Genomic DNA, 14,221 nt, shown 5'->3' on the forward strand with positions numbered 1-14,221 from the left:
TACAACATGATATACAGGAGACATAAGGCGTATGCACGAGAATGGAGTCCCGGACTGGAATGGAGCACAGCCAAGGACTCCCCTCTCGGATGTTGCTGGGAGGCCAGTGGCATGAGACAAAACGGCGCCCAAAAAGGAAAGAAGGGCTTTGCGGAGACGACGCGTCGTTACCTAAGCAATGCGCGCGGTCACGTGCGACGTGACTTAGCACGTCGCGCTAAAGAGAAATCGGCAGTACTTAATCGAGTCTCTTTTCCCTCATTCCAGCTCCGAATTTCCCATCCCACTTTCCAAGCTTCTGCCCCATTCTTACTCGGTGTCTTTGTCCTCAAGAGTTGTCCTGCTATTCACATTCTACGCATACTTGACTCAATGGCCGCTCCATTCACTCCCTCGAAGCAGGTACGTGATGTCACGTTTCTCGCCTCTCGCCTCTCGCGTCAGACGCGTCCTGAACCTCATTTAAGCTAACATTTGTTCCTTCCTAGGCTGCTTCCTCCCTCGAGAACCTCAAGATGAGCGATTCACCCATCAAGAAGCTCGACTTCCAGTCTGCTGGCAAGGAGAACGCGTCTATCAAGCCCGTCGACGCCACCGCTGAGAAGCCCACCGAGAAGGCCCTTGAGACCAAGCGTGCCCTCACTATCAAGGAGTTGGAGGCCACTGAGCCCCTCCTCCAAGAGAACCCCCACCGTTTCGTCATGTTCCCTATCAAGTACCACGAGGTAAGCCACATCGTCGACGCGTTTCACGCGTAAAGTGGATATCAACGGAAGATATCTCGATACCGTGAACCTTGAAGCTGATCATATCTATGATTCCAACAGATCTGGCAAATGTACAAGAAGGCCGAGGCCTCCTTCTGGACCGCTGAGGAGATCGATCTCTCCAAGGATCTTCACGACTGGCACAACCGCCTCAACGATGATGAGCGTTACTTCATCTCCCACGTCCTTGCCTTCTTCGCCGCTTCCGACGGTATCGTCAACGAGAACCTTGTCGAGCGTTTCAGCTCAGAGGTCCAGGTTCCTGAGGCTCGTTGCTTCTATGGCTTCCAGATCATGATGGAGAACATCCACTCCGAGACATACTCTCTCCTTATCGATACCTACATCAAGGAGCCCAAGCAGCGTACATACCTTTTCGATGCTATTGATACCAGTATGTGCCTCTGTCATTGACCACGCGAAGTCCATTTGACTAACATAATATTTAGTTCCCTGCATTGCCAAGAAGGCCAACTGGGCCCTGCGCTGGATCAACGACCGCGAGTCCACCTTCGCTTCGCGTCTGGTTGCCTTCGCCGCCGTTGAGGGTATCTTCTTCTCTGGCTCTTTCGCTTCCATCTTCTGGCTCAAGAAGCGTGGTCTGATGCCCGGTCTCACTTTCTCCAACGAGCTGATCTCTCGTGACGAGGGCCTCCACACTGACTTCGCTTGTCTGCTGTTCTCTCACATGAACCACCGCCCCGATCCCAAGATCGTTGAGGACATCATTGTTGAGGCTGTCGGCATCGAGCAGGAGTTCCTGACCGATGCTCTTCCTTGCGGTCTGCTTGGCATGAACTCCAAGCTGATGTGCCAGTACATCGAGTTCGTCGCTGACCGCCTGTTGGTGGCTCTCGGCAACAAGAAGTACTACAACTCCACCAACCCCTTCGACTTCATGGAGTCCATCTCCCTGGCTGGCAAGACCAACTTCTTTGAGAAGCGCGTTGGTGATTACCAGAAGGCCGGTGTTATGGCCAGCACCAAGCAGGAGGTCAACGCTGAGGGCGAGAAGGTCGCCAGCGGCGGTCTCAACTTCGACGAGGACTTCTAAACGATGTCCGACCTTCTTCCCCCTCCTGTTGTTTTATACCCTCTCCCCTATGATATTATGCCGTTTTCTTATTCTGTCTATTATTGATTGACGCAATTTCTGTTTCAAGGTTCGCATGGGAATGGCGTTTCTTGTTTCTTTTCTCGTTCTGTCCTGGGCTCCTCGGTGTCTACGGACGGATGGTGGATTCTGTATCTAGATTTTTTCAAATCACTTGTTCAATATGTTTGTTTCTATTTCTATATTTAAAAGCTAGTGAGTGACCTTACAACATGTCGTCAATACAATGTCCTATAATGTGTCTACTACTTCTCCCCAAACTCCGCTTGCCAATCTACTCAGAATCTAGATCAACATCCAGATATTGATAGGTTCAAATCACTCCGAATTCAAACCCAGTAATTTGATTCCCGATATCAAAAGGCCTCAATCCCATATCTATGAATGCATAAACACAAAGAAAGCAATTAATCCAATCCCCAATCACCTCTTCCCCTTCCCACCCTTCTTCTTCCCCTTCCCACCCTGCGCCTGACCCTGCTGCGCCTTTGCAGCGCTCGGCACCACAACCTCCTCAACCGGAGCATCCACCATCTCCACATCCGCACTGACAGGCGCAGCCGTTAATCCCAGCCCCGCTACATCCGCACCAGCAGCCAGCTTCCCCAGAGTCGTAATCAAGCGACCGACCTCCTGCGCTTTGTTCGTGCGGTAGTGCAGACAGATCCCAGCGGTGGGGTTGAATGTTTTCAAAGTAAGCGTTGCGATTGGCGCTGTTGCATCGCCTGTTTTGGGCTTCTTGGCTTGCGATTTTTCGATTCGCTTGGCATTGCCCGGTCGTGTCGTGGGGAAATTGTATTTTGTTACTATCCGGGTCTGGCATTGTCAGTTTTGCTTTTGGGGTTGAGGCGTTGCCCGCTGTGGGGGGTGATCGGTGTGGAAGTCGGTTGTGGAATGGGGGGCATTTGGGCGGCTTACTGTGTCGGGGTACGCTTGTATTAACTGCGCTGATTGTTCCAGGTAGGCCTGGGAGGTGGATAGGTAGGGCATTTTGGGGTTGTGGCGAGCGCTTGTCTCGGGGATTTGGGTTGAGAGGTGTGGTGGGATGCGGAGGTTGGGTGGCGCTTCTTGGGGGCGCGGGGATTGATGGGGTTTGGGTGTTGCGGATTCGAGGAATGTGTTCCGCTAGGAGGCAGTTATTGACGGGGGAATTGGTTGGGGGGAGAGTAGGTCGTGGACGGAGAGAGATGTGGAGGTGTTATCAGTGTGCTGGCGGCTTTTTCCAGGTCTTGGCACCATTGCGCTTCACTCCGCATCTATAGCTTGTTGCACTTTGTCATTCGGTGTCAGATGGGTTTCTTTTTGTTGAAACTAATTTTGCCAATATAGATTTATGATATCGATGCTAAACTAACTGCGTACTATCTAGTTTAGGAATTTCCTTGGGCTGAGGCGAGAGCAGGAGTCGATTCTCTGCCATCAAGCTCATCTACTTGATTAGACTCCATCATGTTGAATACGTCTGCCAAACAATGCGACAAGAATAGCATGAGACAGTAGCAGTCGGTTCACTCCAGTCTCACCGTTCACCTTTTGCCCAGCTAGTTTGTTTATCGAAGGAATCTCTCCCCTCGCCGTTCATGTGTTTAAGACCCAGTTTCCGCAGCTTGGAGAAGAAATCCAAGGCAGCATCAAATGTTTCATGATGGGTCCAGCCATCTCTTTGAACAAGACCTTGATGAGTTTATCTATGGGGATTTTACGGGAATATTTGGTGTTCTTGTAGAGTCGGTATCGTAGTCTTTGTAGGGTACTTAGATCTCTGCTTTTTTCCAGGGTCGTCTCTCTGGCCGTATTCTCCCTGGAATGTATCATGGCTCTTGATTTGGGATACGAGGACCACGGATCAGATGGCCAAAGACAGGTGGAAAATGAAAAGATCGAACTCATTGCACTCGAGTTCAACAAGAGTTATGTCTGGATATATTTTGTAGAGAGTGGTCATGTATTCTGGCTTTTATATCAACGACCCATGTTGATATCAATGTATAATTTCCAATGCCCAAGGTCTCTTCAATACTGATAATAAATGGCCATTCGTCCAGATACCTATCATACCTATATGAAAGCGATGCCAAAAAGAACACGAGTCTATTATACCTGGGTATGTCAATCACTACCGGTTCCAGAATCTACCTATGTATACATGCCCTTCTTAGCAGTATATGCATGTCAGATCACCCAAGAAGCCCATAGAAGATCCCAGATTCACCAGGAAAACACACGAACGTTCTGAGACTTTTAAAAACATACATAAAACCTTCCTCCCTGAGTCAGAGCCCATCCCCTTCACAACCTCCCAACCCCCAATACCACACCCCAACTACAAAATGGTCTACAACGTGATGGTCTTCGCACCGCGCAAAGCCGGCATCACACACGAGCAATTCAAAAACCGCTACGAGCAGCACATGCAAATGATAGCCGGAATCTGCGGCGACGCGGCGCCTGTCTCGCACACGAGATGGTACCTCCAGCATGAGGGAGACGAGGCCGTGCTGCTAGCGGGGAATCCTGCGGAGATGAGATATGATGCCGTTGTGCTTATGTCGTTTGAAGATGCGGCAGGGTTTAAGAGATTCACTGCTGCTTTGGATACGGATGAGGCGAAGGCTTTGGTTGAGGCTGATGAGGCGGGGTTTTGGGATCGGGAGAGGATGAAGGTTGTGATTGTTGGGGATGTTAGGGAGTCGAGGAAGTAATCTGGAAGGATGGATGTTTTTTTGGAGGTGATATGTTAATGGGGTTTGTGGTTGATTGGTTCATGCAAGAGCTGTTGATGGTATACTGTGAGGTCTACATGTACATATGTGTAGGTGGTCTATTAATGTTGTCTCGTATTCTCATTGGATTTGGTACTATACACGCCTTGCGATGAAGGATAAAATAGAAACAAAGTGTACACATTACACGCAAGATACATGGATCTCAAAGATGCTGAAACAACCATCCTCCAATATGTAACACCTAACATGGTGAAATAAACGCCAAACCCATCATATACACCTGAGATCGTAGATCGTAGATCATAAACACCCACACAAAAGAAAAGAAAAGAAAAGAAAAGAAAAGAGAAAACAAAAGGGCAAGGTTCAAGAAACCGGCCGGAGACACTCCGAACAGATGAGTTTCTGCTTTCCATCCCTCCCCTTGACGCTGCGGAAACTCGTTCCCCGACATTTATCACACTTCCGCAGGTCATCCTCAGCATCCCCCATCGAGGATGTACAGTCGCTGCTAAGGATACTGCCAGCCATACTCACTCTGCGATCTTGCGTATTGCTATCTGGTCTCAGCAGGTCGCCCGAGTGGCGGGACCGCATGGCCAGTGCGTCGTGCGTGATCTTGTTCCAGTACACATAGCTATGGTCACCCTGGAGCCAGAGTGGGTTGTCCTGTGTGTTGCCGCTGGCTAGGAGATCTGCAGAACATGTGGCGAGTTTTTCGGTCGCGCTTTTAGCGTTTGATGCAAGTTTGGAATCGATGGTATTGTTGTTTCCATTTGTTCGGCTCATCTCTTCGCTGTTCCGTGTGCTGTGGAGGCGGGCTCGGTGCGGGGATGCGGGTGGAGATGTAGTGAAGCCGGATAATGATTCGTTTGGACCAAGACTGGACGGCCGGGATGAGGTTAATTTGAAGGTCGCTTGACGATGCTGTGGAGATGGGCTGCGGGTTCGGAGACCGGGGCGGGAGCCTTCCGTACTGGAGCGGCCGTGGCGGACGACAGAATTGCGCCAGGAGATGATGCGCTCGGATGGGGTCTTGTGCGAGGATTCCTTTCCGATTGAGGAGCCAGTGCTGCGGCGTGCGGAGTCCGAGCGTCCTAGAATGCGCCGAGAAATTGTAGAGTTGACGTGCCAGTTTTCAAAGCGTCGTTTTTGATATGCGCAGTCTTGCCGGAGAATTTTGATCTTGCCAGAATAGTCGGCGATCACGATGATATCTCCGCCTGGATGCTTGGACCGTGCAAGATATGAGGGGGATTCGTGGGCCATTTTGCTGATTATGGAAAATCGAGGGGTTGAGAAAGAGCGTTTGTGGGTTTCCCCAATTCCTCTGCCTGAACCTGGTCGGCTTGAGGAATTCGCTGCGTCTGGGCCAACTAGAGCCACCGGGGGAGGATTGCAAATGTCGTATATGGGGTCTTCTGATAGTGCCAGGACCTGCTTAGTCTGAACCGGTGCCGTGATTGCAGCTGTTACTATAGCAGATTGTGTCTCAAACACCTCCACAGCGCGCCTTTCGGAATCTCGTTCTACAGACGCGATTGGCCACACGTATGCTCTGCGATCCTCACTTCCACAGATAATGTGCTTGCCGTCATCAGTAAATGTCGCTCTGATTTGACTGCAGGTGTTCTCATTCCCTCGGAACTTGGCCTGCAAAGTTCGATCCTGGAAGTTGTACAGCCTGATGCGGGAGTCGTTGCTGGTAACCAGTAATTTGATATCGCCCTCTGTGTCACCCGGGGAATCGTTTTTGGGAACCACCATCGTATCGATGCCAGTGATTTTGCTACCCTTCGAGTTACGCCCGCGGGCTGATCGTACATGGATCTGGGCCGATACTCTCAGGCCCTCGGTGTCATAGATGTTAAGCATACCATTCAGACATCCGGCAATGGAGTATTTGCCATCCGGGGTAAATGCCACCGCAGTAATCATATCAGGTACAGCAGTCACAAAAGCCACACTCTTGTCCGGGATACTCCAGAGTCGCAGTTTCGTATCGAGAGATCCAGCAAGGAAAAACCGGTCGTCACGAGGATGAAATTGAATCGAGGTAACGAAATCACTGTGCTGGAAACAGCATAGACATTCTGGTCGAGAGATATGCCATAATCGCACTGTTTTGTCCATTGACGAGGAGAGAAGGAAGTTGTTCTGGCTCTTAGATCAGCATGATTTCTACTAATCAAGTTGAATCATATAGCATGCATACTTTGCTCCAGCTCAGGTCCAATATACTTCCCGTATGTCCCTCATACACCTGAATAGGTTCGGGTTGGAACACAGGCGCGCTCAGCCGGATATGTTCCTGTGCGTCGACGGGTGTCGCCTCTTCGTCGCGATCGGCATCCTCGCGCTCCTCGGGTGTTGAGATGACGGCCCAAACGCGAACCTTTCGGTCTTGGCCTGCCGCCGCGAGGTACTTACCATCTTTAGAGAACAGAAGTGCCCAGACAGCCTTTCCGGTGTTTTCACCATTCTGCGTCAAGGCGGACGCCCCGGATATCCGTCTATCTGCGGGTTGAGGTGATGGGCTGCTGCCCTCCAATTCCTGAGCTAGGAACACGCGGTCGAATGTCTTATCCTTTTTGTAATGCGCTCGTACTTTCAAATATTTAGACGGAGCAGGATGCCGAGGTATGAATCCAATCGGATTTGAAGTGTCGATGGACATGCGGCCAGCTTCGGGCTCTGAAATCTCATCTTCTGCATCCGACACTTGATCTTTTTTCTTAGTTCCAATGATTCGGCTGAGGAAGGAGACGCCTTTTCTGTACGGAGAAGCGCAAAGCACAGATTAGTCGCTAGTAATGTATTGTGGCCGCGAGTGTGGGAATCAATCTTTCAAACTGGACGCGGAGAGGCGCAACAAGAGTTCCTGCACGCAAGTTCCAAGTTCGGCGACACAAACTTTCGGCGTGACTGATGTCCCACTGGTAGAGTTGGTTTGAAAACTCACTTCTTCTCCTTTGAAGGTTTGGAGATAGGCGATGAATCCCCCGGTGCTGAGCCTTGCTCTGGCTGACTGTAATCGGAGCCCACGGCCTCAGCCTCATATGAGGCCTTCCCCAGTAATTTCAGGGGAATGGATTTTTGGGTATTCGTGCGTTGGATAATGTGCTACAATAACGGTAGAGCACGGTCCTCCGGTCAGCTTGGCTCTTGCATCTCCGTATCTGCAGCTCGCAGGTTGCATCAAGCACGCACATGATCGCATCAAGCGCAGCAAGTATCGGCCAATGCAGAGCTGCAAGTCTCCTGCAGTCGAGAGCGCTTACCTGCGACAATGGATCTATAGCACTGGACTCGGTCCTGGTTTCGTAGAAAGTATTCGTCGTTGAAGCTCGTACAGGGCCACCAATGATTGGTGAGCGTCTGGTATTCCGGGCATCGTGGAGACTATGGGCTGAGCCCGATGCGACATCCGATAAGGCCGAGTCTGACAGTTCCGTCAGCACGTTCATTGGCAAGACTTTTCTTTGTGCGCATGTGATGAAGGGCAATTTAACTGCAGGCGATTGGAAGGAATCGTCCGAAGCCAAATTTGCCGGCGAAATGTCCAAGTTGCAGGTCCCCAACGCAGTCGCACTTACTAGGGAATGTCGAGGCTCTGAGAGGGGGTTCGGCTATCGCGGGGGTCGTCGCGACTCGGAGATGAAGATTGTCGCTTCCCTCCGCCATGTGGTCGCTCGCATGGGTACAAGGGGAATACAATAACAAGGAGGCAAAAGAATTAATTAGGAATTCAAAATTCCGCCGAAAAGGAAAAGCGGCAAAGTCCGGATAGCGTGGATGACATCAAATTGGGGCGACGGTGGGGACTCTGGACCCTTCCCGTTTCATTTGGCTTATTTGACATTGGTATATAAGTCTATAGATCCTTGGTTTTGGTTTAGATTAAATGCGCGACTGAAGCTTTCTGGCTCGATCCTTCGCAATGTCACACATTCCCTACAGAAGTCAGCATATAACGGTGCCCCCGTCCAAAGTACCAGAGTGAAGGGAGATAAGGGCATTCACCTGAATCGTCTCTTCGATCTCCTTCTCCGCATTAGCGCGGTCAATGCGTTGGCGCATTTCGACCATGATCACGTCGCGACTGCGGCCGTTGACAAATGTGCTAGACATTCAGCTCAAGTCAGCCCTCGTATCCATGGAAGTAGAGCATCTGGACGAACACAAATCGCAATCCTGGAAACTTCTCCTCGTATTCCGCATTCAATGCTCGTAATTTCTCTGCTTGTTCTTCTGCGCCTTCGTTCAATTGGGCCTGTTCTTTCTTGCTCAATTCGCTCAAATGCTCTGGGTTGGTCGGGGCCCGGCCCAGTCGCGGATGCGATCCCAAGATACCAAAGAGCACATCTCGGTCGGTTGGGGAATCCGGGGCTGAGAGCGCGGACATGCGACCTCCTACCGCATCGATCAGAGCTGTATAAGAGGAGAATGTCTGGTTGGCCAGTACAGGGATCATCAGTCGGTGGAGCTCTGGGGAGGGTTCAAAGAGGGTATCGAGCACCCGCAACTGGGTCTCGCGGGGAAGGGAAGGGATCGTCGATAGCGGTGGGAGGTCGGCCATGGTGGGTGAATAAAAAGTGGATGAGCAAACAGTGGATGAGCTGATGAGATCGCGGTGTCCATTAAGTAGTAGATCCCAGATTTCCTCCCCGCCTTCGGAGGCCTCCGAGATGGTTGGCGGGGCGGAGAACAGCGGGAATAACACGAGGACTTCCGGTTTGGGACGATTCACTTCTATTGTTTGATGTGACATGCAACATACCTTGTATTCGGGAAACGCGTACCTCGTGATATACTTTCGAATTGAGCTCATATTCTTGACCCTTCACAAAGAGTAGGGTCATACCATCCGAAAAACGCAGACATTCCATGTGGACAATGTACCACTCTGTCCAACATACTATGTAACGACACCCTCTGCGGCAGTACCTTTGAACATACCAGGACAATCGAGTTGACTATAGAGCGCATTGATCGCGAGAGCACGTTTCAGGATCGCATGTTAAATTGGGATAACCACTAAAAGGTGGAGCTGCCGAACGAATAGAAACGGAGGTGCCCCTGAGAAGAGTTCGTCGCAAACCACCTTCTGTTTCATGAAACCACATCTGCCCTTCTGCCTTGATTGGGCACGATCTTGAGATCTGATCCCAGTTGAACGAGTTTAGTGTCTACCCGCTTTTAGGGCCAGGTCACTTTTCCCATTCACTCTTCCCCTCTTACATTCGGCTTTGCGCCTCTCGCCGTTCTCCATGCGGCTCACGCCATGTCTTTGAACGGGCTCGATACTGCCCCCGTCGTTGAAGCCTATCAGAGTGCCTTGGCAGACGCGGGTGGATGGTGAGTGCATACCCCTTTCGGCGTGGTTCTACCGAAAGGCAAAGTCACTGATACCCCTTGTTCTATATTTCAGGTTTCTACTGCACTATGTTGCACGAGATGAGGTGGCCCTCCACGAACGAGGCACCGGCGGAGTGCCTGACATCCGGAATGCCATTGACGGCTATGAAGAATGTTCGCCGCTGTACGGCTTTCTCCAGTACCGGCGCAGGAAAGTGATCATCCGTTACATGCCGGAGGGGTTATCTCGACTCATACTAGGTACGCCACCAATGCCTTGCCTCCCCAGGGAACTCGATCTAATTCATCCCAGCCCGAAGCAATGTTCAATTCCAGTCCGTTACCGACAAGTTTACCCCGAACGACACGGTTCTCGCGTTATCCAAAGCCTCCGATCTCACCGAAAGCGCCTTGTCTTCCGCGTGTCTCCTTCATACCGCATCCACCTCGATCACCTCCTCTTCGAGCTCTCTGCGTCGCCGCCGTTTGATGGAAATTACGGAAGATGCCGAGGAAAACGGCACAAAGGATGAAGCATTGACTCCGACTTCCCCTCCCCAGGCGGACGCCCGATCAAGCTCCAGGAGCGTCACATCGGAAGCTACCGTTGTACCGTCTCCCATCGAGCCCTCCGTTGAACCCCCGACATCACCAGAAAGTGAAAAGGCATCAGCCGACATCATGCCACCCTCATCGTGGGCGAGCACCATGGCCACAGCCTCTCGAGAGAGCCCTATCGAACCACAATCGGCATCGATGTCTCCCAAGTCTGTAGCCTCGGATCACTCGAGTTCCAAGTACCGCAATATCTTGGATGAATTTCCCCGTCCTTCAGAGGAAACCCGTATGTCCACCCAATCCTCCCGTCCCTCGCTCCGGGAATTGGAACGCGCCGCAGGAATCACTCCCAAGGTCAAGCTGGGACCCCGGCCATCCGTGGACAGCAGTGGAAGACCCCGCACAGCAGGCGGTTCCCGAAATCCTGATCAGCGGCCCGTTGCGTCTCTGCCGACAAATATCCGGTCTTCTTCGCGATCTTCTTCCCTGCGAAAAGAACCTGTCGACGCGCCCCGCCCGCGATCTCAGGGGAGCACTTTCGCAACTAAGCCCACTAGTCGTGTTCCGCCAGTCCCACCCTTGTTGGTCCCACCCCCGTCTATGCCTATTTCAAGGCCTCAACTTTCCCCTGGCGCCAAATCTCTTGGCGCATTGTCAAGCTCATCGGGATTGACCCCTGAGAAAGAACGTTTGATGAAAGCTTTGCAACAACGGAAAAAGAATATGGCCAAGCGTGCGGAGGGAACAAAAAAGAAGGCCCCCGAAGGAGAGTCGAAACCTGAGAAAAAAATTGTTGATTACGATGACAATAAGGAGAACCTCATTCAGATTCACTTTCCTGATGAGCCTGAGCTGGAGTCTGTTGAGACAGATCAACTGGACACGCATGAGTTCCCCTCGGGGGATTTACCCGTGCTTCCGGAGTCCGCCCCTGAATCCATTCTCGAGTTCGCTCCTGAGATTGTTGAACCATCTCAGTCGATTGCTGAGCCTTCGGTGATATCCGAACTCGAGCAGTCTTCTGAGCCTATTGAAGCTCAACCAGAACAGGTCGCTGACGTCCCTGTTCCCACCCTTGGGGATAGACCATCCTCGCCCTCGGGTCCAGCTTGCGATAGTATTGTGTCAACGGAGAGTGCTGCCACACCTTTGGAAATTGTTAAGACGGAAACAGCGCAGATAACCCCTGAAGATGAAACACGCTCTGAGCCTGAGGACTCCGCAATCCCTGGCCTAGCCCCACCTACATTTAGTGCCAACGTCCCACTCCCAAATGAGCCTTCGGACGCCCCGCCTGTTTCAGAGGATGTTCCAGAAACAAATTTGGAAATTCCGCCCATTTTACATCTGCCAACTGAGGAACCTTCCGATCAGCCTATCTCAACAGAGGTTCCTGACTCGATTCCCCTCCCTACAACCCCCTCTATCACCCCTCCTGAAAGCACTGGTCCCGAAACCTCTGCCCCCGGTTCTGTCTCGGTCTCTCCTAGTCCGGAGTCTACCCCTGATCACCCAATTACCGAAAAGGCCGAACCGTCTTCCCTAGATCAGAGGCGCAGGGTCCACCTAGAGCCTATTCAAGTGCCCACTCCTGAGTTATCAGACGACGAAAATCTCCTTTCCGACGATTCATTCATGGAGGAATTAACCTCCGCTACTGTCCAGGAGGCCAGACCGGTATCCGTAAAATCCCCCAACGCTGGCGATCATTCCTGGAGAAACTCCCGTGCCGTCTCGAGTCCATATTCTTCGGGCTCATCCTCGGCCATGCACACTCTCACAGTGGGCCGATCAATCTCTAGCTCCTATTCTGAAAATGGTCCTTCCACGCCGGTACTCGTGGCCAAGAAGATCAATGTTTCCTCGGGCATTTCTAGTCGTATCAAGGCTCTTGAGAAGTTCTCAAGCCGCGAAGGCACGCCCTTGGGCGCGAGTCCAATTGTGAATGGACCATCAGCCTCATCATCTTTCGAAAGCCTTCGCAAACGCGCGTCTATTTCGATGCCCAGTGGGCACCAGGAGCCCATTGTCCTGAGTACCATGCATTCTGCTCATGCCCCTGACAGTTTCATTCGTGCACCAAGCGTGAACCGACATGACCGTCGGGTGTCTGTGGATACCACGCGCCTCGCTAATTCTGTTCCCGTAACGGCCCGTATCGTGCGTGGTACCGATGCCTCCCCTGCATCCTCTGCCATTGAACCCTCGGAATCCGATGTTCTCAATCTCCAGGCCAGTCCTTTGACTGTGGAGCGTGCCACAACCGAACGAGCTCGACCCCATACCTCGACCCATGAGACTGCCAGTCGTTTGCAGGACCGAAGCTTGTCTACATCATCTAATGGATCTAGTCGTCCAGCGACATCCCGCCCTGGAAGCCGTCCCTCTCCCCCCTCGCGCTCTAGGACTGACGAGACCATTCAATCTACTTCATCATCCGAAGAAAAGAAAGTATCTCGCACCTCACGCCTCATGCGTCGCATGTCTTCAATCACATCCACGTCTCGCCGCAGCATCATTGGGGCCCTCAGCCCGCCAGTCAAGGAAGATGTTTCAACTCCCGCTTTCACAGATCGATCTAGTGAGGCTCCAGGACCTTCCAGTACCCGTACTTCGGAGCCCATTGACATTGGTGAAGTGAACGTCCAGTTCCCAGAGACTCTTCTCTGGAAGCGCCGAGTCATGCGCATCGATGAAGATGGATACGTTGTTCTCGCGCCTGCTACCAATGATGCCACAGCCCGCAACATGACTAAACGCTACCATCTCACCGAGTTCCGGACCCCTTGTCTCCCCGATGAAGACATGCAGGAACTGCCCAACAGCATCCTCCTCGAATTTTCAGATGGTAATACTCTTCAGTGTGCCTGCGAATCGCGCCAAGGACAAGCCTCTGCCCTTCAGAGTAAGTGTCTATCCATGAATTCAAAATTGGAGAACCCATATCTAACCATCCACAGCTCTCATCGAAGCACACAACGCCCACCGGCAATAAATCCAATGAACAGCATTCGTCCTCTTAGACTTTGCTTTCTAATCTCATTCTCTAATGGACTTCAATCCGTCCGCCTTTTTCTTTCCTTTCCCACTACACGCATTTTGCAGAACCACATTCTTGCCCACCGGGATCCATATCTCACCAACCTCCTTCGACATCTATTTCCTATCTTACTTCTACAATCATCGTCCTCGTTTTTCTCACTTCCTGTACCTCTACTCAATCTCTTATCTCTCAGTCTTGTGTGTATGTGGTGTGATATATGTGGCATGTTCTTGGTATACCCCTCCGAGTCAAAAGACCTTCTCTCCTTTTCTCTTTTCTCTCCTCTCCCCCTCCCCACCTCCCACCTCTTCCAGTACCAATCTACTGTTCTTCGCTCCCTGTACAGACAGACAGTATTTCGTTGCCCGTTATATTTTTTCTTGCTTTCTTGGCTTTTGTCTTGCATACACACTTCGAATCTCGAGTGTTGGTGTTCTATTCAATCCACTGTGCTGTTTTCTTGCTTGTCAGGCTCTACATCTAGATCTTGTATATTTTATCCTGTCTTCCGGTTATCCTCGTACATATTGAGCCAGAATTGTATATTTCGGAGTCGCTAGTGTTAATTTCGGAAAGAAAAACCCCCCCAGCTGCCTACATGTAGTTAAATGTCGGTATTTAACTTAAGTAGATTTCATTTCCCTATACTTTTCGG

At 51.3% G+C, this 14,221-nt stretch overlaps 5 protein-coding genes across 5 annotated transcripts; 3 read left to right on the top strand and 2 right to left on the bottom strand.

Annotated features, from left to right (window-relative positions):
• Nucleotides 1-372: 372 nt before the first annotated feature.
• N7457_004257 (ribonucleotide-diphosphate reductase subunit RNR2) lies at nucleotides 373-1,821 on the top strand (the record flags this gene model as incomplete). The annotated part of the gene is made up of 4 exons (XM_057175302.1): nucleotides 373-402; nucleotides 489-725; nucleotides 828-1,161; nucleotides 1,217-1,821. The coding sequence occupies 4 exons, from the start codon at nucleotides 373-375 to the stop codon at nucleotides 1,819-1,821; spliced, it is 1,206 nt and encodes a 401-aa protein (XP_057032349.1).
• Nucleotides 1,822-2,304: 483 nt separating this feature from the next.
• Nucleotides 2,305-2,871, bottom strand: N7457_004258 (SRP9/SRP21 family protein; the record flags this gene model as incomplete). Its single annotated transcript, XM_057175303.1, has 2 exons — nucleotides 2,305-2,697; nucleotides 2,800-2,871. The coding sequence occupies 2 exons, from the start codon at nucleotides 2,869-2,871 to the stop codon at nucleotides 2,305-2,307; spliced, it is 465 nt and encodes a 154-aa protein (XP_057032350.1).
• A 1,340-nt stretch (nucleotides 2,872-4,211) lies between these two features.
• N7457_004259 (EthD domain-containing protein) lies at nucleotides 4,212-4,583 on the top strand (the record flags this gene model as incomplete). The annotated part of the gene is made up of 1 exon (XM_057175304.1): nucleotides 4,212-4,583. One exon carries the CDS (start codon nucleotides 4,212-4,214, stop codon nucleotides 4,581-4,583), a length of 372 nt encoding a protein of 123 aa, XP_057032351.1.
• A 390-nt stretch (nucleotides 4,584-4,973) lies between these two features.
• Nucleotides 4,974-9,186, bottom strand: N7457_004260 (Oxo-4-hydroxy-4-carboxy-5-ureidoimidazoline decarboxylase; the record flags this gene model as incomplete). Its single annotated transcript, XM_057175305.1, has 7 exons — nucleotides 4,974-6,764; nucleotides 6,823-7,381; nucleotides 7,570-7,730; nucleotides 7,889-8,049; nucleotides 8,204-8,282; nucleotides 8,631-8,730; nucleotides 8,789-9,186. 7 exons carry the CDS (start codon nucleotides 9,184-9,186, stop codon nucleotides 4,974-4,976), a joined length of 3,249 nt encoding a protein of 1,082 aa, XP_057032352.1.
• Nucleotides 9,187-9,891: 705 nt separating this feature from the next.
• Nucleotides 9,892-13,518, top strand: N7457_004261 (uncharacterized protein; the record flags this gene model as incomplete). Its single annotated transcript, XM_057175306.1, has 4 exons — nucleotides 9,892-9,965; nucleotides 10,039-10,226; nucleotides 10,279-13,428; nucleotides 13,484-13,518. The coding sequence occupies 4 exons, from the start codon at nucleotides 9,892-9,894 to the stop codon at nucleotides 13,516-13,518; spliced, it is 3,447 nt and encodes a 1,148-aa protein (XP_057032353.1).
• Between the last annotated feature and the right edge of the window lie 703 nt (nucleotides 13,519-14,221).

Source organism: Penicillium paradoxum, assembly GCF_028828445.1.
Source record: "Penicillium paradoxum strain IBT 22861 chromosome Unknown utg000004l_segment0_segment0, whole genome shotgun sequence".
NCBI classification, from domain to species: domain Eukaryota; kingdom Fungi; phylum Ascomycota; class Eurotiomycetes; order Eurotiales; family Aspergillaceae; genus Penicillium; species Penicillium paradoxum.